Below are 25,294 nucleotides of genomic sequence, written 5' to 3'. Positions count from 1 at the left end.
GCCGGGTCATGGAACTTCGTACCAGGATGAGACAAATTCCTCTGAGTTGCTCCAGCCATGGAATGCAAGAAGGTCTATGTCTAATAAGTAGACTTATAAATGAAAATTTGTCCAGCCAAATTAATATGAAAAATAAAATATTTATTTTAAAATCAAATTCTATCTAGCCAGCCTGGGGTCGGCCCTGCATGTACAACAAAGGAGGTCAGCCTCAGCAGAGGTTTCCCTCTATGCCCACACACCTCCATCCTGGCACAAGCGGTTTTTATAGGGAAAATTCCGCCTGAGGCCAAGATTTCGGCAGTCAGTCTTTTCTTCTATTCAGAGTCCATATGTTAATAAGATTTTCTTTTTTGGTATGAGGGAGAATAATTCAGTGTCCGGAGTTGTTGAATCCCTTGATGAAATTTATGGGAATTCGGGAAATGTATCTGCCCGAGGATTTCCATGATATCCATCTCGGGTCGTTCACGCGACGATCAGCACCTGGTGTCCCGTACCTTCTTACTTGTAAATCAGTTTCCAATATACACCCAGTCTTGCCTGCGAGGGTGGGGGGGAATCCTAATACAAACGTGTATACTCTAACAAATATTCAATATCACATATATCATATTAGAAATGGTGCAAATTATATATACTACATATAACATAGACCTTAAGTAAAAACTGCATAGGTGAGCATGCATGGATTTTGGCTCTAGACTGGTAAATTAAATCTGACAGAAGACTTCTATTTTTTCATTGAAATCCATATGTTAAATTAAAGGAAGCACAGCAATTCCAGCGCTACTGCTGAGTCCTGCATTGAAGGCATTCAGGCTACTGAGTGGATTTTCCCAGCAACCAAGATCAAAGGAGAAAGGGGTGTGTTCACATGTGTTCATGTGTGCTGCACACGAAAAAAGTAAACCACGCATTAAAAAGGCTTTCAATGCTCTTAAGACTAATATGGTGTATGTCTTGAAAAAAGATGGGCACAGGAGTAAGCAGGAGGTACCTGATTAATTTGAGAGACACTGGTTTAAAATAAAATACTTGATCTCAATCCACCCAAATTTGGGGGAAATATCAGAGCAGTTAAGCCACTTATTACAGGGTACAGAGTTGAGAGCTTGTACCCAGTTGGTTGTGCAGCACAAGGATCAAGCTCGTTTCCGTTTAAGGCCTTTACCCATCAGTTTCTGTGAATCCACAGAGCAGAAGAGGTGACAAGAATGCTTGAAAAAATGTGGAATTGGCTTTGTTTGATGGACAGAAATGAAAGACACCACCACACACATCAAGTCATCAGGGAAACGATGCAGCTCCACAACAGACGACAATTCTCCCCTGCCCGGGAGAACGAACGCAAATCATGTTCCAAACCCTCCACTTCCTAGTGTGGCTCCGCGGGGCTAGCGGGGAATACATATGCAGTCCGAGGGAAGCGAGCAGCGGCAGGAACGGAGCCTTTCGGTTTCTGCTTCTTAAGGGGAATTCTATCAAAGGAACCGCTGTTCATTCGGGAGTGCTGCAGCGCCCTTCGCTGCCCCAGCACAAACAAGGGCTCCGCCAGGGGCGGGGTCGGCAGCCACCACCACAGAGGCCCAGCAGAGTAACGGCCTCCACTTCCAACGCTGCGCTTGGCACACGGCGCTCCTTCCACCGATATCTCCGACGATACGCTTCGAACCGAGCTCCTGCAAAACAGCCCCTCCAAACCCACGCCGGGTACCTCCAGCTGAAGGAGCTGCTGAGCTGAACGGAGCGCCGCTCCCGCCTCGGCCCCGCCCCTGCCTCGCGCGCAAATGGGAGCCGCCGCCGTCACAACGCCGCGAGGCAGGGGCGCTGCTGACAGCTCTCCCGCACACGTGACTGACGGCCTGCCACGTGATGTGCCCGCCCAATGGGCGCGGCCACCGCCCCCACCCCCCCGCTCGCGCTCCCGGCAGGCCCCGCGCGGCGCGGCCGGTCTGTGTCGGTAAGATGGCGGCCGTGAGTCTGAGGCTCGGAGATCTGGTGTGGTGAGTGGTGGCACGGGCTGGGCGGCGGCCGCGGAGTATGGCGGACCGGGCGCCTTTAGCGGAATCAGTCTGCGGCTGCGGAGACGCAGGCGGGACTGTAGCCGGCCCTGGGAGCGACGCAGCGGGAGCCGAGCCGAGTCGGGCTGGGCCGCGCTGGGCGCTGTCAGCCCGCGGTGACTTCGGAGAGCGGCTGTGGGCAGGGTGGGGCTTGGCAGAGCAGTACAGTGGTGCGACCGCTACCGGCTTGCGGGTATCGCCGCCGCCGTCCCTGGGGCGGTGTGGGAGGAGTGGCGGGAGGCAGCCCGGCGCCAGGGCACCGGGCCGGCGGGAGGCGGGCTGGGCTGTGAGCCGGGCCGGCGCTGGGGAGGCTGCCGAGGGCGGCGCATGACGGAAGCCGTGTTAGATGGAAGGATGAGGGAAGCGGGGCGGAAGGACGAGCAATGTGGGGTTCCCTTATAAGTACGGGCTCACCTCCCAAGGGATGCGAGAAGCGTTAGAGATAAGAAAGTATTTATGGAGAGCCACGCAACCGTTTCTTGGCAATGCTTTAATGAAGCAACACAACAATTCAGCGTTTCGTTGCAGATTGGGGTGTCCCTGTGGAAACCCCCAGAAGCTGTTTTCCCTTGTCACTGCGATCTTACCCTCAGATAGTCAGAGCTGTGATTTTGTGTTTCCTGGTCGGGAGAAGTGCGAGAATTCCACCGCGCCCTGTGAGCACCGATTAAGTGCATCGGTTTTGCTGTGCTGGATGGGCTAGGCTCTCCTGCCAGAGCTCAGAGAAGTAGCTAATTTCCAACACATGAATAAACGCATGCATTTATACTGATAACCCAGATGAAAAGAAGCCTGTGCTTCAGGCTGTGACAGCTGCAGCTCTCATCTGAAAAATTTACAGTGCTGGGAAGTTGTCTAATTTATATAGCAAAATAAGTAAAGATTAGCTACTTTTAGCGTATTTCTTTCAGATGGGAATTTGGGGAGTGTTCTGCTCTCAGTGCTGGAATGAAGATTATCCTGCTTTAGTTTTGTATGTGACAGCCAGATGCTGTCCCTAGAGCTGTCGCAGAGAACTTTACCAATCAGACAGAAAGGTTTTGCTGAAGTTTTTCCTTAGTACAGGAATGGGAGCACTGAATATGAGACATGGTCATGGTCACAGCTCTTGGCAGTGTTCCTGCCTGCCCCTGGCTTCTGAACCTTCTGTACAGCATTGCCAACTCAGCAGGCTGCAGTGCCACTTGCTGAGAAGTTTTGTTGTTGTGCCCCACAGGTTCTTTGCCTGTCTCTTGCAAGACAGTTACTAATGGGGTTTTGTGACTACTGCAGCACAAGTCAGTGACAAGGGTGAAATAAGGATAAAGCTCACCGGGAAAGCTGGTAAGCTGAGGGCTAAGACTAATGTCTCTTCCTTCTCTGTGATTATTTCTAGTATTGCATAGTTTTCGTAATGGAAACATTTGCAAGTGTAGAAAGTAAGCTTTACTGCCTTTTATGGCTGTTCATATCTTCAGTTAGTGTGGTGGTGAGCACCTGAAGAAAGCAATAATGGAACACCAGTTGAGGGGATCTTGCCATTAATGCCTTCCTGCGAAAATCAGAACCTCGTCTTTCTGTGCTGGGAGTTGGTGGTTGCTCTGCTCTAGAAAGGTAGATAGAAGTTCTCAATCTGAACTTTGGTCTGATTGTCTGCACCAGTGCTTTTTTCAGTTCTGTGTGAAGAAATTTCCACACTTATGGCGCTGCAGTGCCTGTTACTCTTGTATCTTGCAGGCAGTGTTGCTGTTGCTCTTATCTTCAGTTCTGACAGTCTAGCAAGGTCAAACAGACTGTCCAGAGACCTGAGTTAGGTGCAGATGTCAGCCTTCTGTCCTGCCTGGAACAGAAGGTTTTGACTGCAAATTGTAATTCTCTCATTATGGAAAGTGTTTCATAATATGAAAAAGCCGACATTGGGATACTTAGTTTTTTCTCTAATTCTAGTGCCTAATAATTTATTTTTTTTTTTCTGTAGGGGGAAGCTGGGCCGTTACCCTCCATGGCCAGGGAAGGTGAGGTTTGTTTGTATTTATTGTTACTTTCTTAGTTTTTCATGGTTTGTGTTTTTTTTCTTTTTTGTTTGGGTGTTGGTTTTTTTGTGTTTTCCTTCTGTGTAGGGAAAGCTTTGCTTTAAAGCATTTCAGTTGTGGATTAATACTAGTTTTCTTGTTTGCTTATTTTTTTACACATCTACCCCACAAATCTAAAGTGTGAACTAGTTTAGGGCTTTATTTGATATATTATCTCAGTCTGTCAGTAACAGCTGGTAGTTCATGTGGAATGAAAAGCCAACAGAGAGCCAGCTCTGGAACTGATTGTGTTTCCCAAATTTAGTTGTTTAATCCCTGTCACTTTCTGCAAGACATATTTCTTTTCTTCCATAGTAAGTTGGCTAACAGTACTGTGTTAAATAATGGATATAAGGAGTCTGGCTTCCTAAGATACTGCTTTAGAGCTGTCGTTTTTGAGAATTATCTGGTGTAGTTTGATCCTACTTCTGGTTTGGTTGGGTTTTTTTCAGATGAAAGGTTTTTAAAAAGGAATTTTATATGCCATTTCTATTTATTCTACTTCTTGGAAAGACCTTTCTTTTATCTTATATGTCGTATGAGGGCTAAGCATGCTGAGGTAACAGCATGAGTCAGATAAAAGAATAGTCAATGTGGCTGACAACTATAAACATTTGGTTATTGGTTATTATTAAATTAACACCAGGCTCATCTACAGGTGTCACCTGTGTACTGAATGATAGCTTTTCTCCTTGCTAACATTTTAAAGTTGATGAGCAATTTATTCTGGGAGCAAAGACAAAATTTAAATTCTTAAGGTTACCTAAGTGGAAAAAAAATTATTAATGCAAGTTATCCTCCTAATCAGATTTTTTAAAAAATCTATAACAGCTGAAGACTGGGTGGCAAAATCACAACATTTGTCACTATGTGCTTTTTAATTATGATTTCTAATCACCTTTAGATTGTTAACCCACCTAAAGATCTGAAGAAACCTCGAGGAAAAAAGTGCTTCTTTGTGAAGTTTTTTGGAACAGAAGATCAGTATGTACCTCCTTGTTTACATCTGAGAAATACTGTACCACATAATGTGGATCTTTTGTGGAAGAAATATTTCCTAATATTGCAGTGCAATGTAGCACTGTAAAGGATTCTCTTTGAACCACACAATAAAAGCAATTCAATTATTATTGCATGCTATAGCTGCTCTCTGGGGTATATGAAGAGTGTAAAAACTTTAGGATTTGAGTTGTTGTGATGATAGCTCACCACTTTTAGGTGTGACATGACTGTGTCAGATTTTAGCATGTAATGAGAAAGGTACGGCTCAGAGTTGTTTTACTTTTCTGCTGCCAGAGGAATAAAAGTAACTATATAATTGCCATTTGTGAAAAAATATACTGTCCTACATGCTGACTGAAAACATCCTTGCTGTGCTTTTGGAAGACTTCACAGTATAAGAGAACCAAAACTGTTTTAGACTTCTTTTTTGCAAGGCAGAATTTAATGATTTCAAATGCGAACAAAATGTTAAGATTTAAATTATTACAAACTAGGTAAAAAAGCCACTGAGAACTTGGATATTTCATGAAACTGAAAATTATTTTGATAATTTTTCAGTTTTCCTCTTTATTTTCTGCTATTAAATCATGGAATAGAGAAGAAAATTGCAAATATCTGTGGAAGATTAAAAAACCCTTTACTTTCTGGAAGAAAGGTGAAGAAAGAACTAAGGCCATGTGATGAATGTCTCTTAAGGAAATTATTTTTCACTGCTAAATTTATTTTTGCTTAATACTTAAAAATGTTTTTCTATTAAGAAATGAGATCTAAACTTGATGGAGTAGTGTGAATGCTGCATAGTAAAGGGAATGTTTGGATCTCTAGTAACTTGAGGCAGGTGAAGGTTGATTTGAGGCTGGAGAATGCTTTTTGGTGGTGTTATTAAATATGGTTATTTGTGCTAATAAATTCTGAGTTGAAGTGGATTATTTCTGTCTTGATTATTGGTTCTCAATTCTTGTATTTCATGTTATTGAGTCAAATACAGATTTTTTGGTATTAAGACAAGTGGTCAAATGTCTTGGATACTGTAGCTGAGATTAATAACATGATTGCAAATGAAGAGTTCAGAGCTGCACAGTAATTGTGATTTATTACAAGATTCTAGAGCTCTGGCTGGGGCAAATTCAGTCATCTGGCACAGTGAGGTAGTATGGATGTTGCAGTGTAGCCCCTTCCCCACATCTCCAGCTTGTGAAATTTAATTATATCATGCTATATAATCAAGAATTAGAAATTTGCTTGCTTTGATTGGCATACCCTACCTGAAAATTGAATAGAAATAAATGCTATCAACTTTCTTTCAAATAATGTTGATAGAGAGAAGAGAGTGAAGCTTGTGTGCCTTTTCTGTCCTGACTTGGAATGTCAAAAGGATGTGCTGGTTAGAACTGTGCTGTTCTAACCAGTGTGTTGCTTGAGAAAGTTCTCATGTTTGAGCATAATTACCCAAATCAGGTAAAATATTAATGATTTCACTTCAAATGTGAAGATGAAGAGGAAATCACTTTACTTCTTTTGTAGAAGTAAACTAGTGGGTTTTGCAAATACTTTTTTCAGGTGTGTGTATAAACGGGACTTGGAAATCAGTAACTGAGAGAATGTCACCACGTTTTGAGCAGCCTGAGGAACAGTAGAGTGCAGAGCTGTCACTGTTCAAGGGGTGATGAGGAGCACACTTACCCATACCAATGGTCTAGTGCATGTAGCTTCTCTTTTTAGCACCTCACTTTTTCACTATGTTCACATTGTACAATGGCATTTCTGTACCATAGATCCACTGCTGCAGCTCTTACATTACTGCCTTACTCTTTGAGGTTGAACAGGAGAGGATCTGGTCATCAGCTCTTGTCCAGTGTGGTTTTTTTAAGCTTATTTTTAACTGAGGCAGCATTTAAGATTGTTTTTCACTTACTAGTTTGTCTCTGAGATCTCTAGTTCTTTGTCCTGGTGGATCACAAGTACCAAGATGCACTTTTGAAGCCAGGAACCAGAAAGCTTTATACTTTGGGCTTTCTCCATAGCAAAGGAAAAGGAATGAGAAAGAAAGCTAATGAACACGTGCAGTGAGGAGTTGACAGGATGTTCAGAAACCTAAGAGAATGCCTCGAAGGAAGATAACTTATTTTTATTTAGAAATTCAGTACTGCAACAACATACTTTTTTGTATTGTGGGCCAAAATTTTGTTTCCTTTATACATGTAATGAAAAGCTTCTCATGAGCTGGTGCTCTGTGGGTACACAGGGATGTTTGTCACTGTTTGTCATACAGGCAGGCTTTACAGTGTAAGATAATTTTAAGGTGTGTTTCACAGTAATGTCTGGGCAGCTGTGAGAGATTCCCTGAATAGCTGCTGGACTCAGACTCTAGTCTGAATGCAATGATTTGACTTGTTAATAAAAGTAAGTTCTTACAAAAATGATGTAAACAAAGTGAAAGGATTCAGCTTTGCATGCAGGGGCGCTGGGTTCTTTGGAAAGGATGCTGGCATTTTCCAGTCAGTTCTAGCATGTCTTGTGTCTGCAAATGAGACCCAGAATGTTTCATTCTACTTTCTGAAAGTTGATTCCTGATTACAGTTTACAAACAATTGCTATTGTCAATGAGGAGAAAGGTCTTACTATAGAGTTTATTTTGTGAAGAGAGGAGGAACAATCAACATTCAGCAAAACATTACTATTATTTTTTTGTTGTTTTAATCTTCATGTTCAGTTTAACTATATGAGATGGTGCTTACAGTGTCTGAAAATTCAGCCTTTAAATCACTTGCAGAAACAAGACTGCACTGGGAAATATTAAAAATGTATAATCATGGCTAGCCTATGTAACATAAGGATACCTGGGGACAAGAGAAAGTCTGATTGTCCCCTTTTTGCTGTGTGCTAAGAAGTATCATCAGCCATAATAACTGAGGGAAGGGTTTTCAAAACTTACACAGTTCTGTTTTCAGTAGGCTGGAAGTAGCTTTGTAACAGTGTGGTTGATGAACCTAGGCTTGAATCTGGGGAGGGAGAAAGGTGGTTTAATCTCTTGATAGCCACAAGGAATTCAGGCATCAAGGGAACAAAAGGCATTCCCTTAAACCTCACTGAAGAAGTGGTAGAAGAGCTTGTTTGCGTAAAGAAATTGTCACCCACATCTGATGACTTTACCATTTGGTAAATGCCAAGAAGTTTTATTTAGCAGGAGTAGAAACAGGCAAGTAATTTGATTTTCCTTAAAGGACTGCAGTCTTAATAGGACTTCAGGTTAATACTCTGCTACTGTGTAAGTCAGATTATTTAAAACAGCAACCGTGAAGGAAATATTTTTTTTTTCCCTAAAACAAAATTATTGTCTTCATGCCGAATACCTGGGTACATCAGAAATAAGTACAGCAGTGAGCTGTTGCTTTTGTATTAACTCTGTGTTATCTCTATAGTGAGAATACGTAATTTTGGGTTTTTTTCCTACAGTTTTTTTAGACACCTGTGTGCTCAATATATTTGAACTAGGGATTGATAGCTGAGAATTGTTAGGTGAACTTTATTTTCAGCAACCTCTCAAGTAGATCAGTGGTATTGGCTACTTTACCTGGAGGCACGGGACTGTGGGTGTTCCTCATGGTGAAACAAGTGCAGTCACTGGGCTGCCATTGTTTTAAATGCGTCCTGTGATCACATCCAAAAGCTGTTTTGCCAATAGAGAATAGTTCTTAGAGGGGGACAGTGCTAGGATGAGAGGACATAAAATGGAAGAAATAACAAAGTGCCAGAATAAAATTATTAGTGAATTCAATAATGGCAGCCCTTCAGTTTCTAGATGGGAAGTAAGTTTGGACTGTTGTCATCAGTAGAGCTGGGAAGAAAGTGTAGCTGTGTGTTTCTCAAAGCAGGAGGATTATCCCATTGAGAAGGCTGCAGTTTGGAGAATATAACTATAACTGGCTTCTTTTTTTGTTTCAAGTGCTTGGATCAAAGTGGAGCAGCTGAAGCCTTATCACCCACACAAAGAGGAAATGATAAAGATTAACAAGGGTAAGCGCTTCCAGCAAGCTGTGGATGCTGTAGAGGAGTTTCTTAGAAAAACCAAAGGCAAGGACCAGGTGAGTGAGTTCTTTTTCACTGTGTGCTTTAAAACAGGTTTTGGCATGAATGATGATTAGATGCCTTGTTATGTGAAAGAAGTTTGTTGCCTCTGGCAGATTGGGAAGAATTGTGTTTTCCTTCCTTTGGTTTTTGGGGTTTATTTTCTATCCTCTCTTCTTCCCCATTAAATTGTGTTTGGTGGGTAAAGGTGATTATTGGTTTATTAAATGATGAAGAAACTGAAGAGGCTAATTGATCTGCTTGTGATGATTTTATAAATCAATCTTTAGAATTTGGTATCTACTAATCTTGTCTTTAGTATGTTGGAAGTGCACACAGTCCTGGCAAGTCTTCAGGTGGCCTGTTCTGTTACATGCTTACTTAAACTTGTGTGTTTTTGCAGGAGAACTAACTAGGAGCTTCATTCACCAGCTCTAAAAGTCTAACAGATGTAGTTTTCAAGTTACTGAGCTGTTGTTTTACTTGATAGTAATCAGCACAGGGTCCTTCACATCCTTGGTTTTGCATGAAAATCATTCCATCTCTTCTCTTCTTTCCTTACCATCTTCTATTCTATAATCTCTCAGGCGTCTTCCCATAACTCCACTGAAGAGAAGAATCGGCGTAATTCCAGCGAAGAAAGAGGCAAGCAATCTGCTGGTGAAGAGAAACGCAAAGCCAGTTTGTCTGAAGGAAAGGTGAAGAAGGGCACAGGGGAAGGAAAAAAGAGGGTTTCTTCTGTCTCGTCAGAGAGAGGATCAATGTCACCCTTGAAAAGAACCCAGGATCAGAGCCCCCGAAAGCGGGGGCGTCCACCCAAGGATGAGAAGGTTTGTGTTGTGCATGTCCACCAGTGCCCGTGGACTTGGCAGCTGGACTTGAGGGCTGACTGGCACCTTGACTAACAGTCGAGGAGGAAGAATCAGTTCAGTATCCCTTTTTTTTAAGCTTTTCCGTGTTGCTACTTCTAGACCATTTGGCTGCCTGATACCATTGGCAAGTATATTGTTGATTCTTCCTGTGATTTTTATCAGTTAGTTGCTGTGACTGGCTCTGTTTGTATCTTTGAGAGGGCTTTGAAAGCTGTATTAAGGAGATTCCATTCTTCGTCTTGTCATCCCTCAAGTTCAGTTTGTGTGGGAAGGATTAGCAAAGAGGTACAGGTACAGAGGTACATCTGGCTCCTGACTTTTCCCATCTCATCTACTTCATACGATCAAGTGATAAGTAGCTGCTTAAATTCGACCTCAGTACTCGCAAAGAGTGAAATACCTTTAAGGGCTAGGGCTTAAAGAAGAAATTCATAGCCTGGGGAATCCACCAGAAGAATTGTCTTCATTTCAGCTTCTGCGCTTTAGGATATGTTCCCATCATCCATTATAAAGGAGCCTTAATATTTTATTCCTACTACTTCCCTGATATTTCTTTATGTTGTGGCAGCACTTAGTCTACCCCAATTTAGAGTTCTAGCCTTTCTATTATGGAACTCACTGTTGTGGTCTAGCTCTTCCTATTCCAAATTTTGGTGGATTATTACAAATCATATCCTTGATCGACGATTACACCTGAAGACAACTGGGAGACCTCAACTCAAACACCATATGGCAACGTGCTTGCTCACTTGTGCTTCAAGGGGATCACGATGTGCTTCAAGTCTTTTCTTTCAGTCAGGATGCAAGTCAAGATGGTGGTCCTTGCTCTCTGGAATTGTGAATGGATTTGCCTTCGCTGGTTGAACAGCAGACTCTCTCTTGATGTAGTAAAATGAAACTGATCATCTTAGATATTAGCTGTGAAGGCATCATAGAATAGACTCATAGAATATCCTGATTTGGAAGGGACACACAAGGATCATCAAGTTCAGCTGCTAAGGAGTTAAAGAAAATACTGGCTCTTTTTTAGCACCAATGCTTTTGAAATTAGGCTGTGTAACAGATCCCATCAATTTCTTTTGAGGGAAGTTGGAGGAGAGGAGAAATACGTGAATATTTATGAATTAAAACTAATAATTACAGAACTTGTCTTGACTGATGCAGGAAAATGCTTCATTGGCAACATAATTTTCACTTTTCTAAGTGTCTTCCTATAAGCATGTTGTGTCTCTACATATTTCTGTTTAAATAACCCACAAGACCTTTTTTTTTTTTCACTTGCAAAGTGAGACTGTGTCTTTGAGCTAGATTAGTTCCAAAATTAATCAAAACTAATGGCTGGAAGAATTCTGATTGTGCTAACACGTTGCACACATAGGTTTTACTATGTTATCTACCTCAAGACATCAGAGTGCTTTGAGTAAGCTAATTGTGGTAGTTGACATTATTTTACTGGCACATGACAAGCAGACTGGTTTTAAAGTTGCCACACAGTGGTGGCCAGCTGTGTGATAGCTGCCTGGCCACAACCAGGAAATTTAGCAGGATAATGTAGGAAAGTAAGCCTTATTGTTTCTTGAAAGTGACAAAATAATTGCTATGAAAATATAACAATACTGCCTTAATACTGGTTTTCAGCCTATGAAATAATTTTAAAATCCTGTCTTCTTGCCTGGTTCTCATAAATTCCTCAAGTTCTTAGCCCTAGAGTAGAAAACATTTATGTTGTTGGTCTGAATTAACATGTTGATGGGATTAGTGGTTTTTTTCCTCTGTTCCAGTCCAAATTCTGGCTTCCAAGTAATAAAATGCATAAAAATCAAGAATCCAGTTTTTGCTGAGGTGTGCTCTGTCTAGAAAGGCTGTGTGGCCATACATGATCATTCATATACTCTTATTTTTAAGCTTATATTAATATATTTGAAGGAGCAGCAGAACTTCTTAGATATCAAAGCAGGTTTTATCCACACTTTACCAGCTGAAGTATGCAGGACACTCCCTAGACATTACGAGGTTGGAGACTGATGTCTGCATTGTTGTGCTAAAACTTGGACAATTGCATCATTCTTGGGTTACCTCCAAGAGTCTTACTCTGGCTGTTTTTGCAAACAGTGTTCTCTTGTGCTTCTGTGTGGACACTAAGGTATAGTGTGCATTTTCAGGAAGTAATTTTGGAAGGAAGATAATATGACTCCATTTCTGAACCCTCATTTCAGAGGAAGACAGCACGTATTATGTAGAAGTCCTGTGCATTCTCTTCATGTAGCATAAAAACCTAGATGTCTATAGCATATGTCTATGACCTAGAGCATAAAGGCCTATTTTAACCTATATGCTTTGGGGAAATAAAGTTTAATCTGTTCAACAGTAAAAGCCCCAGGATGTTGAGTACTCTCATGATACTACAAACCAGGGCCTGTGGAGCAGATGGGGCAGCCCACATACCAGTTTGTCTCATGGATTCTGCAAACTTGAGATGTGGCTGTCAACCTTACACTTTAAAGGTTCTGATAACAGGTAGGCTATTCTATTGTGACAGGGTAGGATTAAAACAGTTCAGACCTCTGCTTGTAATTATATTCTTCACTCATTTGTTAAGCATTTTGCATCCACCAGAGGAGAATACATGAGCAAGCATGATTGTTTTTTGCTCATTGCATAGGTGCAGTGATTCCTCTTAGATATGAATAGGTGACTCTCCAGAAGCCATAAATCTGGTTGAAATCCTTTGCTGGCAGGTGATGCTTTCCTCACCTCACCTGTGTTGTGAATACTCTGTTTAAATATGAATACTCATGGAAAGGCGTGTTATTGAAATGGAAGGCTTTTGTAGTGCTTTCAGAGCTCTCTATGTGTGCTCAAATGATCATTGTGCTGTGACCAGCTGCTGAGACAGGTTTTAAGCTCTTTCTGGTCCTCCTTCTGTCTCCTTAGGACCTCACAATTCCAGAGTCAAGTACAGTGAAGAGAGTGATGACCGGAACAGTGGCTGGATTTAAATGGCCACCGAGTGTGAGCGAGGTGAGAAGCTTTACAACAACTAGGTTTTGAGTTTCTGGCAGCAAATCTAGAGCCTTTTGTCTCGCTGTAAAGCAGCGAGATCTTAACTTCTTGTGTCATAACATGCTGCAGGATAACAAAGCTGAACAATATCCCAGGTAGTTCAGAAATATGCTGGGAAATGAGATTTCTGTGTCTGCAGAACTACCTGCAAATTCACATTAAACTTGCTGTACTAATGTTTATACTTGCTTCAAAAGCATTTCTGGTACTGACTTCCCAGAAGTGTAGCTGATGTGGATAGTCTCTCCCTGTCTGAATACTATCACATGGGGTGCTTACATTTTATTTCCTTCACAAAGCAGCTTTTGAAAGCCCTTTGATTTTGTTGAATAAATGAGAGATCAGTAAAGCAGAGTAAGAGCAATGTGATTCTTGGCTAGTATGTAGGATGCTCGCTGGGGAGATGAGGGATCTGGGCCTGCAGTCCTTGTTGCTGTTAGGATGGGTTTGCTTATCTCCAGTCAATCCCCAGAATGTTGTTTTATGGAATTACTTAGAAGCTGGAAAATAATTGTTTTCATTTGCCTGGGAGAGGAAGAAGTGGAAGTTGAATTTTCTTCCTCTTATGTTAATGTTGCTTGTATACTTCTTTGGTTTTCCTACATATGTCCAAAAATGAACGATTGAGTTTGAATGACTTTGGTTTTGAGACTGAAACAAAATGTAAACTACTTAATTGAAACAGGTTCCTTGTGACAGCTGATACATTTTATATTTTCTGCCTTATGCTGTTGCTCTCATGCAGCTTAGGAGAGCAAGGAAATTGTGCTATCGTAACTTAGTAACTCCGTGGATTTATTTCTGAGGCTGTACTTTCTCTCTTTGTAGCCTGTGAAGGACAGTGATCCACACTTTCATCACTTCCTGCTGAGCCAGACAGAGAAGGTAAGGATTTGGAAGACGGGATGATGCTGCTGGGTAGGTTGGAGTTCTACCCTTTGCTGGAACTGAATACAAGGAGTATACATAAAGAGCTCCAGAATTCTGTTCTTTAGGGAGTGGCAGTTAGATTAGTTGAAGCACTTCCAAGCCTTAAGATTTAGAGTGATTTAGCAATAAGTACAGTAAATAAGTTTTTAGTAATTCAAGATAATCTAGCACTAGATTTTGACAGATCTGATGTAATAAATTGTGTAGAATGAACAGGAAAAGTTTTTTTGTGTTCAAAAATGCTGTTGTTTGATTGTTTTTGATGGTTATCCAGTCAATTTCTTCATTTGGATAGGCTTGCCAATTCACTGAATGTTGCAAAAGAACTTCCAGGACCAGAAAAGCTCCGTGTAAAATACAGCCTGTTTATCTCCTGAGAGTCAGAAGCCTTGCAGGATTTTATATTCAGCAGTGAACATCAGGAGGAAAAGGAAAGATCGAATTAAGCATAAAAGGATTTATATCTCGCTGAGGATCTGGGCAGAGCCAGAAGGATTAAGAGCTGCTCACAGTGTTATCTAGACAATCTCACAGTAAGCAGCATGGGGAGGAGCAGCCTTTGCCTTAGCATTTGTAGAAAGCCTTCTTTATGCCTTCTCATATTAACCAGAAGGTTTTGGTTCCACAGCTGCAGAGACATAGTGAGCATAGATGTGAGGCTTCATGGCAGGCTTCAGAGAGCCAAGTGTAGGAGTGTAGGGATGGTCCAGGTTCTGGTGCCTCCAGAAGAGCCTGTTATAGGAACTACAGAAGGGAGTTTGCGGTGCCTCTGTTAGAAGACAGGCTGAATTGCTGGGGCAGGTTGGGAAAGAATGATCTTAATATCTTACAGTATATTTTAGGTTTTATTTCCTTTCCTTAAGGGAAGCCCCAGAGTTGTCCTGGTTTGAAGGTGGTGGTGGGTGGGTGAGCTGCCTGTTTGTGGGGAATAAGGATATAGTCGGTTTGCTCAGCAGAGTAAATCAGCACTGTCCTTCCCCTGAGTGCTTTGTCTTTTCCATACAGCCAGCTGTCTGCTATCAAGCAATCACAAAGAAACTGAAGGTTTGTGAAGAGGTAAAGCAAATCTTCGTTTTGATGGATGTTTATTGTTATGAGGCCTTGCAGTTCTTCCAGAGCTGTGCGTTAAATTGCTTTTATTATTATTTTTCCCTCCTCTCTTCCCCCACCACCTCCCCACACCCCACCCCACTCCCTCAGGAGACAGGATCCACCTCCATCCAGGCAGCAGACAGCACAGCAGTCAATGGCAGCATCACACCTACAGACAAAAAGTAAGATCTCCAATACAGTTCAGCCATTTCCTTCCCAGCTCACACATGCAGCCACTCTCCAGCCTGTCACTGAGAATGAATAAACGGAACATTTCCCTTTAACTGCACAATCCTTCTGTCCTTGTGTGAAATTGTTTGGGGGGCAAGGTGGGAGAGAGACAGCTAAAAACAAAGGTGGATATGCAATACAAAATTCAGAGTAAGTTCTGTCCTGGATACATCTGCAATTTGGAGTGTTTCTGCAGTTGCCCTTTTCAGTAGGTCCCACTGCAGGATGTTAGCAGCAGTATTCCTCAGTGTCACATGAGGTAGGAAGATAAAAGGGGATCTGTCTCCAGTAGTGCCTGGCTGGAGTAGACTGGGGTCGTTTAATCGCTCTCTTGAGCATGCAGAAGACAAGAGGAAGAGGGAGGTGTGTTCTTCCATCATGAGAACATGAGCTTTCTAGTTTCTCCTAACACCCCCATTCTCCTTTATAGAGTGAGAGAAGGCTAACTTGAACTTCGTCTGTAACTTCTGCTTTGTTCAAATTGAGTTCATGCCACTCTTGCTGTTTGCTGTTGGGGCAGTTCATATGGGATGTCAGTTCTCACTTGCACTGCAGGTGAACAAAAATAACAATGAAGCTGTTCAGGTAAAGCAGTCTCTCAGGAAAGTGTATCTCAGAGGTGGTTGTGAAGGAGGGAATATCTCTGCTGGTTTCGAGACTTGAAAATAGGTATATCTTACTTGGGCCATGTAAGGAGCCTGTAGTGATTTACTCTGCCCTAAGGACAGAAAGAGAAAAGGCAGCATGGCTAACTGGGAGAGGATAGGTGGCTTGTGAATGCCACAGTGCTGCTGTAGTGTGGCTAATTCTGCAGAATTGACTACTGGGTTTGCCAGGTAGATTTGTTGTGGTCTTACCTTGGATGTAACTGAATGCTTCAGAATCTCTTTGAAAACTGGGAAGCTGCATGATGGGTAGAAGGGTTTTTGCAGTAATATCTGCAAAAGGAATTCCTGTTGCAGGTGATTGTAGGGACTTGGTGGCAGATTCTCTTTTTTGAATGGAGGGGAGCAAAATTCTTTCCAGCTTGCAGGAAGAGGGGAAGGATATTTTCTGGGGCTGATGATGACCTGTACTAGCCTAATACTTCCTTTCTTCCTATGTCTGAAATGGCAGCTGTAGAACAGGAAGTAGGTCTTTGGTCTGGCATGATGCTTAGCACAGTAGTCTTTGCTAAGCTTTATTAAAACTAGGATACTAGTGTATCATTCAATTATACAAGCAAACATTGTATGTGTGACTTAGTTTTAAAGTCAGCAGATTAATAATTAGAAAAGCACCTGCTCATTTCTAAATGTTCCCTTTAACTTCAGTAAGGCAATGACTGTCAACAGAAAGCACGTGAGCAGCAATTTTAGTAAGCCAAAAACCACACACAAACAGTTCTCCCAAAACAAACAAAAAGAACCCAGACCATCCAAATCTTTAATATTTAGGTGATCTTCTGAAATAGGCTAAAGACTTTCTTCAGGAAATTGTTAGGGATGCTTGGTAAGGAAAATAAATTTCAGCTTGCTTTTAAAGCTCAGTATTTGCCCATTGACCTGTGGTTGCTGTAGAACATGTTTGTTTGGGTATTTTTTTTTTGTGCTGGTGATACTCTTCATCATTTCCAGCACCATGAGAAACTTAATACTGATTGCTTTCTCTTGCATTAATGTTTATCTATACCCTCAGGATAGGATTTCTGGGCCTTGGTCTGATGGGAAGTGGCATTGTCTCTAACTTACTAAAGATGGGTCACACTGTCACTGTCTGGAACCGGACTGCTGAGAAGGTAGGCATGTGGTTAAACCTCTCCTAAACATTCAGTTACACCCTGTATCTCATGGAATCATCTGTCAGTAGTGTCTGGGATGGGATGCCAAAGAAACACAAGGATATACTTGACACCTTGTTTTGTCCTATATCCTATGTGCTTGTTGATGGGCATGTGTGACTAGGTGCAGCTGTGGCCTGTTCTAGTGTGGTCACTCTTATGTCAGCAGTCTCACCCCACTGCCATTTTGTATGAGAGGAGAGCTGTCAGAAAAATCACACCTGTGTATATTACAGCCTTATATGTGTTGAAGAATGTGATGTAACATGCCTCTGAAAATACTGCTGATGTGAATTGCCATGCAATGTATTGTGCCAAAAAGGACAGGTGCAGGGAGTTATCGCAGGAGATTGAGGTATGGTAAGATGCACTGCTCAGCTGCAGGTTAGTCTACATCTGTTGTGCTAGTCATGTGATAACAAGTGTTCTGTCAAAGATCTGCTGTGTCATGAGACCAGGATGGAGAAGGGCTTTACAGGAGTATTCAAAATGGAAATGGAGCTTATATTGCATGGCACTTATATACTAGACAGTGTTACTCTTTGTAGTGGAGGAGGAAAAGTAGGTAGCTGGTGGAGTGTGGTACTTGTAAGATGCTGTGGAATAGCAAAGCAGGAAGTGCACTGTGGTTACTTTGTTAAAAGGGAATTAAAAGATTTATTTTTTCAAGTGCAAAACATGGCTATTATGAGGGGATAGGGTAAGAAGGAGCTAAGATTTGGAAGGAGCAGCCCTCTGAAACACACTCATCTCAGATGTGTATATTCTTGTTACTATCCAGTAACACATGTTGCTATGTCCTTTAACCAATTATTTTTCCTGAAGTCTTCCTTGTTTTCCTAATAATTTCTTGTCAAACCCACAACATTCTTACCATTTCACCTTAGAATTTTGTTTCCTTGTGTCTTTTTTTTGGAGTTCTTCACCTGTTCTTCAGAAAAGCTGCAAAAGAGCCCTGCACACACACACACACGTGTGTGTGTGTATGTAGACAAAGCAACAGAAGAAGATGAAGTTGTTGTGTAATTAACATGCCTGTCTCCTTTGGAGTTGTGTCCAGCAGTGGAGTTTTAACAGCAAAATGCCAAGAATCCATTTGGTCTGCATTTAATTTGTCTTACCTTTGGACTTGTGCCTTTTGCAGTGTGATTTGTTCATCCAGGAGGGTGCACGGCTGGGAAGAACCCCTGCTGAAGTAGTCTCCACCTGTGACATCACATTTGCCTGTGTATCAGATCCAAAAGCAGCAAAGGATGTAAGGATTAGCTCTTATTTTACCTCCACTGGTTGGACTATGAGATGGCAGTCACTGAATATCAGTTCTGATTCCTGCTAACTACAGTAGCCTGGGTCATTGTACATCCTGAGCAGTGCAGCTGTGTAAAAATAAATGTCCCAACAAAAATTAAGCATTTTAAAAATTAAATCTTTGAGGGCAGGTTCTGATAGCCCTCTGGGGGTCTTCCGCTGTAGTGCCAGCCTCAGCTGGACTCCTGCAGAAGTGGGGTTTCTCTGCAGACACCCTATTGCTTTACCACTCTTCTGTTCTCCACAGCTGGTGCTTGGTCCAAGTGGAGTGTTGCAGGGGATTCGCCCAGGGAAGTGTTATGTGGATATGTCCACTGTGGATGCAGATACAGTCACAGAGCTGGCCCAGGTAATTACTGAACTGAGCCTCTTAACAGCAGCAGGTGTTCATTCAGCAGCAGTTCTTCAGGTCCTGTTGGTAATAAAACTGCTTCTAGAGGTCTTTGGGAGAGTCTCAAGTTCCAGGCAAACAAGACAACATGTCAAGTCTTAACCAGCAAACAATGTTGTATGAGATGCTCCCTGGTGATACCAGCAAAGTTGTAGATTTGGCAGAGCTGTTACCTGACACCAGTACAACCAGATAGCCAAATTTTGATCCCCATAGAAATATTTGTAGACAGGTTGGTATTCTGTGGCAAACAGGAGGGTAAAACTCTGTCTGGATTAATGACTGATGAAAGGTATAATCTGCCTAATTTAAGTGCTCTTGTTGGGGAAAATGAATGCCTTCACATTTCATTCTATAGAAATATTACAGGGTTTCTGTTGAAGTGTTCTGATTACTTCTGCTGTGGTATCTGTGATTTCTTTTTGGCATCTTGATTATTCCCCACTGCCCTAAGGCAGCATGTTTGGTTTTACAAGGAAGGGGAACTGGTTTCGGTGAAGTTTTAAGTAGACCTGTTGTTGATGCACTAGTGTGTAACATTAATTCGGAGAATGCAAATCACCCATATTAGTAAACATCTGGTTGAAGAGATCTGTCAGAGGCCTTTACTCTGTGGGAAAGAGGGGAAAATACAATGATCAATCTTCTGGAATTCTTATGCCACATATGCACCTTCAGCATTGATCCCTTGGCCAGTATAGGGTGCCATGACTAAAGCATGCAGTTCAGCTGCTTAAAACATCCACATTAGTGATGGGTGGAGGAGGGTCTTGCCTGGAGTGTGAGGTCAACTTTTGGTCTTAAACACACTTTGCAGGGTATATCACGATAATGCTTTCTTCTCCTGTTGGAGCTATTTTTTCTGCTTTGAAATTCTGTCCTTAGTGGCAGAAATGCCCTAAATTATGTTCCTGCTGCTGTTCATGCACAGCTAACGAGAGATGCTCTTCTCCCAGGTGATAGTGTCCCGAGGTGGTCGCTTTCTGGAAGCACCAGTCTCAGGAAACCAGCAGCTCTCTAATGATGGAATGCTTGTGATCCTGGCAGCTGGCGACAGGGGTTTATATGAGGACTGCAGCAGCTGTTTCCAAGCCATGGGGAAGACCTCTTTTTACCTAGGTAATTGAAACATGGAGAGGCTGATAACAGTTTCTTAGTACAAGGACTGAGAATTTCAGCAAGGAGTCTGAGATGTATATGTCATCTTTATCTTTTCTCTGTGGGCAGTGTGGGAAATTGGCTTGCTGCTCTGGAACTTGGCCAGTTTCAGAGCCTGCGGGCTAAGGTTTCCTTTTTAAATGCTGGCTCATTTTGGAGGATCTGTGACACTTTTGGTTTAAATAATATTTTCTTATTATTTCTTCATTCCTTTGAGTAATTGAAAAATGAGAATATTTTCTGAAGTCTTTCAGGGCAAGGGAGAGCTGCCAAGTGCTTGATGACAGAAGTCTAGCAGTGTTACTGCTGTGTGGGCTGGGGAAGCAGGGCTGCTACTTCTCTTCTGGAGGAATCTAAATGATGTGTCTTGCTCCCAGGTGAAGTAGGCAATGCTGCCAAGATGATGCTAATTGTGAACATGGTCCAAGGCAGCTTCATGGCAACAATAGCAGAAGGACTGACTTTGGCTCAAGTGACTGGCCAGTCCCAGCAGACCCTTCTGGATATCCTCAATCAGGGACAACTTGCCAGCATCTTCCTGGACCAGAAGTGCCAAAGTAAAGTTCTCTTACATTATTTTCTTGCAAGTCATTTTTACAATCTAGCAGCTTTTCAGGTAGTGGCAGAAGGTAGAAAATAACAATCTCATCTTTGTCAGCCTGGGATAATGGTTATTTTAAGCATTCTTGAAATGAAGAGCTGAGTTCCTATTCCTTCCCTTCATAGCTAGGACTTCTGAGAATCTGAGTTAGGACTGCTTAGGGCTTAAGTCAGGATTTCATTGGGGTAGGGTAACAAGTGAAATGGAGGGCAAGCTGCTTAGAAATCTGAGCTCACTTTGTCGGTGGGCACTAGTGACATCAATCTGCTGTGGCCAAATGAAGATAGAGAGTTGAAAAACAGGACGGCTAAAAGCAGTGATCAGCAATGAAAAACGAGATTGGTGTTGAATTGCAGCCCCCTGCAAAGTGGGTTTGGCTTACTTTTGTCATGCTTAATTTTGCATGGGTTCCTCTCCACAGATATCTTGCAAGGAAACTTTAAACCTGATTTCTACCTGAAATACATCCAGAAGGATCTTAGATTAGCTATTGCACTGGGCGATTCTGTCAACCACCCAACTCCCATGGCAGCTGCTGCCAACGAGGTAAGAGTTGTTCAGTGTTCAGATGCGTTCTTCAATATTTATTGAACAGAGCCATTTGTCAACCAGAGATACAGATCAAAGAATTATGTTATCTCTAAGACAAGGGAACAGTGATTGAAATATTTTTTTACTAGGGTGGCATTAGATTTTTTTTTTATTGTAGAGACCCTTAGAATGTTATATCAGGAAACACAAAGACCTGGCATTTTCTGATCTGCACTTGGATTATTTGACATACTGTGCAGTTCACTGGTGCAGTGGTCAGCAAAGGAGATTTTATGCTGGGAAAAGGCTTCACATAAGAGCAGGCTCTGATCATCTTCTGATTTCTCTTTAGGTCTATAAACGAGCAAAAGCATTGGACCAATCTGACAACGACATGTCCGCAGTGTACAGGGCCTACATCCATTAGGCTGCACCCTTCTTACTGTTCATACAATGATAATTGATTAATATTATTATGATACTGGGTTTTAACTCTGGACCAGTCCATCTCTGTCTTTCCATTTCCTTTTATACACAAACGTTGAGACCTGCTGTGATGAGCCTTCCACTGTGGCAGGAGGAGGGAGGAGGGGGCTCAGATTGTTGCAGTCTAATTAGAAAAATCCATGCCATGCACTGACAGTCATGAGACGAAACAGCGGCAATTGTTCAGAAGCTCTGAGGCAACTCTGCCAGAAATCTGCTGCTTGGCTGCTTTAATTTTCCTCTTTGTTTGCTAGTCCAAGATGCTGTTTCTAGCGATCCCTTTTCTTATTTGCTGTGAAATAATGCAAGTGTTGGACTTTCTGCATCAAGGGGACAGGGTGACATGCATCCATCTACCTGTGAATATCACTCAAGTCCTTGGTCCCAAGTAAGGTGAGGAGCATTCCTGCTAATTAGCCACTGTTGTAGAGAACAAAGCACCTCCCATGGAGGAGAAGGGCAGTTCCAGAGGGTAAGGGGAGTTGAGTTAGTCACTGTCTTGATTCAGTTTCTTTTTAGACTTCCACTTCCCCACCTTGATGGAGAAATTCCTGCACTGTTAAAGACAGCACATTGCATCCATGTCTTCCCCTGTACAGACAACTACTGCTTAGGGAGCACAAACTGTACTGAAAATAGGAGAATGCCTATGTCAATGAGGCTCCTGAAAGGCTTATCATAGCCCATCCAAAACATCATTGGAAAGTAACACGTTTTCATAGAAAACTGCAAGAGAAACACAGTGCCTATAAAACTGGGCTAGAGATTTTAACTGTTCCTGGCCTTAGCTTATGTTATGTTACTACTGTTTGGTTTTTTTAACCCTTGTAGTCAATAATTACAAAGGTGTTTTGGATTGCAGCAGTGTCACAAGCAGAGTGGTGAGTCTGAAAGGGGAGAGAAGAATGATCCAAGAAATTGAGATTCCTGAGCTCCTTTCCACGCTCTCTGGCCTTTGCATGGTTGTCACATCTCTCAGCCTGTTTGCCCATCTATGAAGGTGGGTGATGGTTACCTACCTCACAGAGATAATTTGTGTACGGACTAGTGACCTTTATACATGTCAGATTTTCCATACATGTTCTTAATGTTACTATTTTGGGTACAAGATAGCAGAGCATAAGCCTTCTCCCTGTATCTGTGAACTCTGCTTATGGCCAGATACCAACTTCTAGGAAGACCAGTAACTGAGATTGGGGAGGCTAAGTCCACTGCTGAGCTTTAGAGATGGGCAACATGAACTGCAGATGCCAAGGCTGGAGATCAGAGATCCTCTCAGTGTAGATAGCAGAGCAACCCAGAGTCCAAAGGATGCCTGTCACAAAAAAAAAAAAATGCACAGAATGTGGTGGTTTATTTGTTTTTTGGTTTTTTTCCAATTCTCAGTATTAGCCTTTTGGGAGTGTTTTTGCATTTTAAATTCAAGAATTAAATGCCAGTGAGAAACCTTGGCCAAAATCATTTCTCAAGTGTTACAATCTCCTTCCTCCCTTGGGCTGGGATTCTGAAAGGAGAGAAGACAGATTCAAGTTAGGTTGTGTTCCTGACATCTGCTCCTGCCACCTTATTTTTTTTTCCAGGAACTTAATGGTTGTGTAAGGAAATTTCCCCTGGGTTAGGATTTCTTACCAGTCCTGCTTTGTGCAGCATGTGTGTATGGTTCAGGGACACCTTGTTAAGAAAGTGTCACATACTCATTTTGAATCACAACATCTAATGCCTTATGCTGTAAATATTATTTTGATTATTTTATGTCCTACGATGACTGTTCTTTGCGGGCTAATGCTGCATTACTTTTATCCTGTAGTGAACATCTGGCAACTGAGCTGTCAGACCACACTGCCTGTTGGCCAGTGTGTGGGCGATGGTAGTTCTACACCTGTGTTCCTTTGGCAATGCCACTGCAATTCTGTATGTAGGTATTTGCATTAAAGGCACATAAAATTGCCAGGATAGTTAGCCATTGACCTGCTTTGGCACACTGTTTTTCTCCACCCAGAATTACACAGTTAGCATCTGAAGTCTTTTGTTAAACGTTTCAGTAAAAAAATATCTCATACGAATTGTGCATTGCAGGCATCTGGGGGAAGTTATGGATTTGGAGGCAGGAAATGAGACTAAAGGAAAAAATCTTTGAGGTCCTGTCCCACGTGCAGTTGAGCGTGAACTTTGCTGAGCCAGTTCAGTGACATCCCCCACTTGTCCCTGCTGTCTTGGGCCAGAGTGACGGTGAACGGGTGTGAGCAAAGGTAACGGAGGATCTTTGTTAGTTTGTGGTGCCTCTGCATTCAGAGAGAATGCCAAAGGGGCTCTCAAGTCCTGTGACAGGTATTTCATAATTAATTCAAAGGACCAGTCCCAAGGCAGCTCATAGCTGCAGGGTTTGTTTCTAGAAATACAGTAGTTCCCAAAATGGAGATGGTTTGTCTGTGCGAGTGGCAGATGTGGAGTAGGAGGGGTCTGACTGCAGCTTTCGGTCTGTGGGTGGCTGTAGAGTGGCTGCAGTGCTGCTTGGACAGCTGTACAGTCACAGGTGTGCCCAGGAGGAGCAGGAGGAGACCAAAGAGCTCTGATGTGGCTGTGAAGAGAAGGGATGGAAATGAGGGAATCCAGACTGTTCCAGATGCCACTTGAGATTGCTGTCATTCTCACTCAGATTCTTGTATTTATGTCTATAGCCTCTGAACATGGATTTGAGTCTGTTCCTAGGCCTGAGATTTTGGGGGAGGGAAGTGGGGGAAGCAGTGGATTGAGACATGCTCTAATAAAACTCGCTAGTTAAATGTTGTCCTAATATTGTTGACAATTCTGTAAAGTTTCTTTTTATGAAGATTTGTTTTAGAAGTTTGCTTTTTTTTTGACTCCCTCCTTTTTAAAGAGAAAATGTGACACTTGTGAAAAGCTTGTAAGAAAAGCAGTTTCCTTTTTCCTCGATGATAGATCCCATAGTTCATTAAGGTTGTGAATTTTTATTTTCCTGCCTTGTTTTTAATTAACATTTGTCATTCAGAATAGGATGTGTGGAAATGTTTAAATGGCAAAGACTTTTTTTTTTTTGTGCAATTAACAAAGCTACTGGCAAAAAGAATAAAACCTTTCTTGGTAACAGAATGTTCTTGTGGCATTTTCTAAAGCGTGTCAGAGCTATCTTGGGGCATTAAGGAAGTATGTGTTCCTCAGAACATTAGGAACTCAGAGCTGCTGAAAACCAAGTAATCCTGAGAGCACTTCAGTCATTGCTCAAGCTTGGAACTGTCAGTGAGGCATTACAGAGGATGAGTTTGGATAAATTCCATGCTGTGTGCAGAGGGTCACATGCATCTGGGATGAGAGGAGAATCCTTGGTTTTAATGTTCCAGTGTTGATGATAACTTCTATTAAGTTTTGGGCTGGGATATTCATCCTTCTGGCATTTGTGGTTTTTTTGAGTGTGGTGGAAGATTCATGTCCATCACAGGAGAATGGAATGAGATGAGCATTAAGGATCTTCTCAACCCCACCCATCTCATGATTCTGTGAACACTAACTCAGCAGTCAATTGGGTATTCCAGGATAAGATCTGTAACTGAAATGTTTACAAGCTCTGAATACTGCTCGTGGATAATCAGACAGTTGGACAGTAGTAGCT

The 25,294-nt window shown here is 42.2% G+C and overlaps 1 protein-coding gene across 3 annotated transcripts; it reads left to right on the top strand.

Moving 5' to 3' along the window:
- The first annotated feature begins 1,889 nt into the window (after positions 1-1,889).
- Positions 1,890-24,777, top strand: GLYR1 (glyoxylate reductase 1 homolog). Of its 3 annotated transcripts, XM_021529597.3 has the most exons (17): positions 1,940-2,006; positions 3,280-3,386; positions 4,021-4,057; positions 5,019-5,098; positions 9,063-9,201; positions 9,772-10,014; positions 12,991-13,077; positions 13,948-14,004; positions 15,055-15,105; positions 15,250-15,323; positions 17,050-17,149; positions 18,336-18,446; positions 18,747-18,848; positions 19,847-20,009; positions 20,426-20,605; positions 21,071-21,195; positions 21,533-24,777. In XM_021529597.3, exons 5-17 carry the CDS (start codon positions 9,115-9,117, stop codon positions 21,605-21,607), a joined length of 1,455 nt encoding a protein of 484 aa, XP_021385272.1. In that variant the 5' UTR covers positions 1,940-2,006; positions 3,280-3,386; positions 4,021-4,057; positions 5,019-5,098; positions 9,063-9,114; the 3' UTR covers positions 21,608-24,777. The 3 variants fall into 3 exon arrangements, with proteins under 3 accessions (XP_021385270.1, XP_077642896.1, XP_021385272.1); XM_021529595.3 differs by lacking the exon at positions 3,280-3,386 and having other exon boundaries at positions 1,890-2,006; XM_077786770.1 differs by lacking the exon at positions 3,280-3,386 and having other exon boundaries at positions 1,890-2,006; positions 18,336-18,448; positions 18,752-18,848.
- Positions 24,778-25,294: the final 517 nt, after the last annotated feature.

This window comes from Lonchura striata, chromosome 16, assembly GCF_046129695.1.
Source record: "Lonchura striata isolate bLonStr1 chromosome 16, bLonStr1.mat, whole genome shotgun sequence".
Classification (NCBI taxonomy): Eukaryota; Metazoa; Chordata; class Aves; order Passeriformes; family Estrildidae; genus Lonchura; species Lonchura striata.
This window is presented reverse-complemented; position numbering and strand designations above follow the sequence as displayed.

Bases quoted from the DNA above. Each gene is read 5' to 3' on its own strand.
- GLYR1 (XM_021529595.3), top strand. From the start codon at position 1,969: ATGGCGGCCGTGAGTCTGAGGCTCGGAGATCTGGTGTG. The intron at 18,447-18,746 runs GTAAGGATTAGC...TGTTCTCCACAG, and splicing joins ATCCAAAAGCAGCAAAGGAT to CTGGTGCTTGGTCCAAGTGG. The intron at 20,010-20,425 runs GTAATTGAAACA...TCTTGCTCCCAG, and splicing joins GAAGACCTCTTTTTACCTAG to GTGAAGTAGGCAATGCTGCC.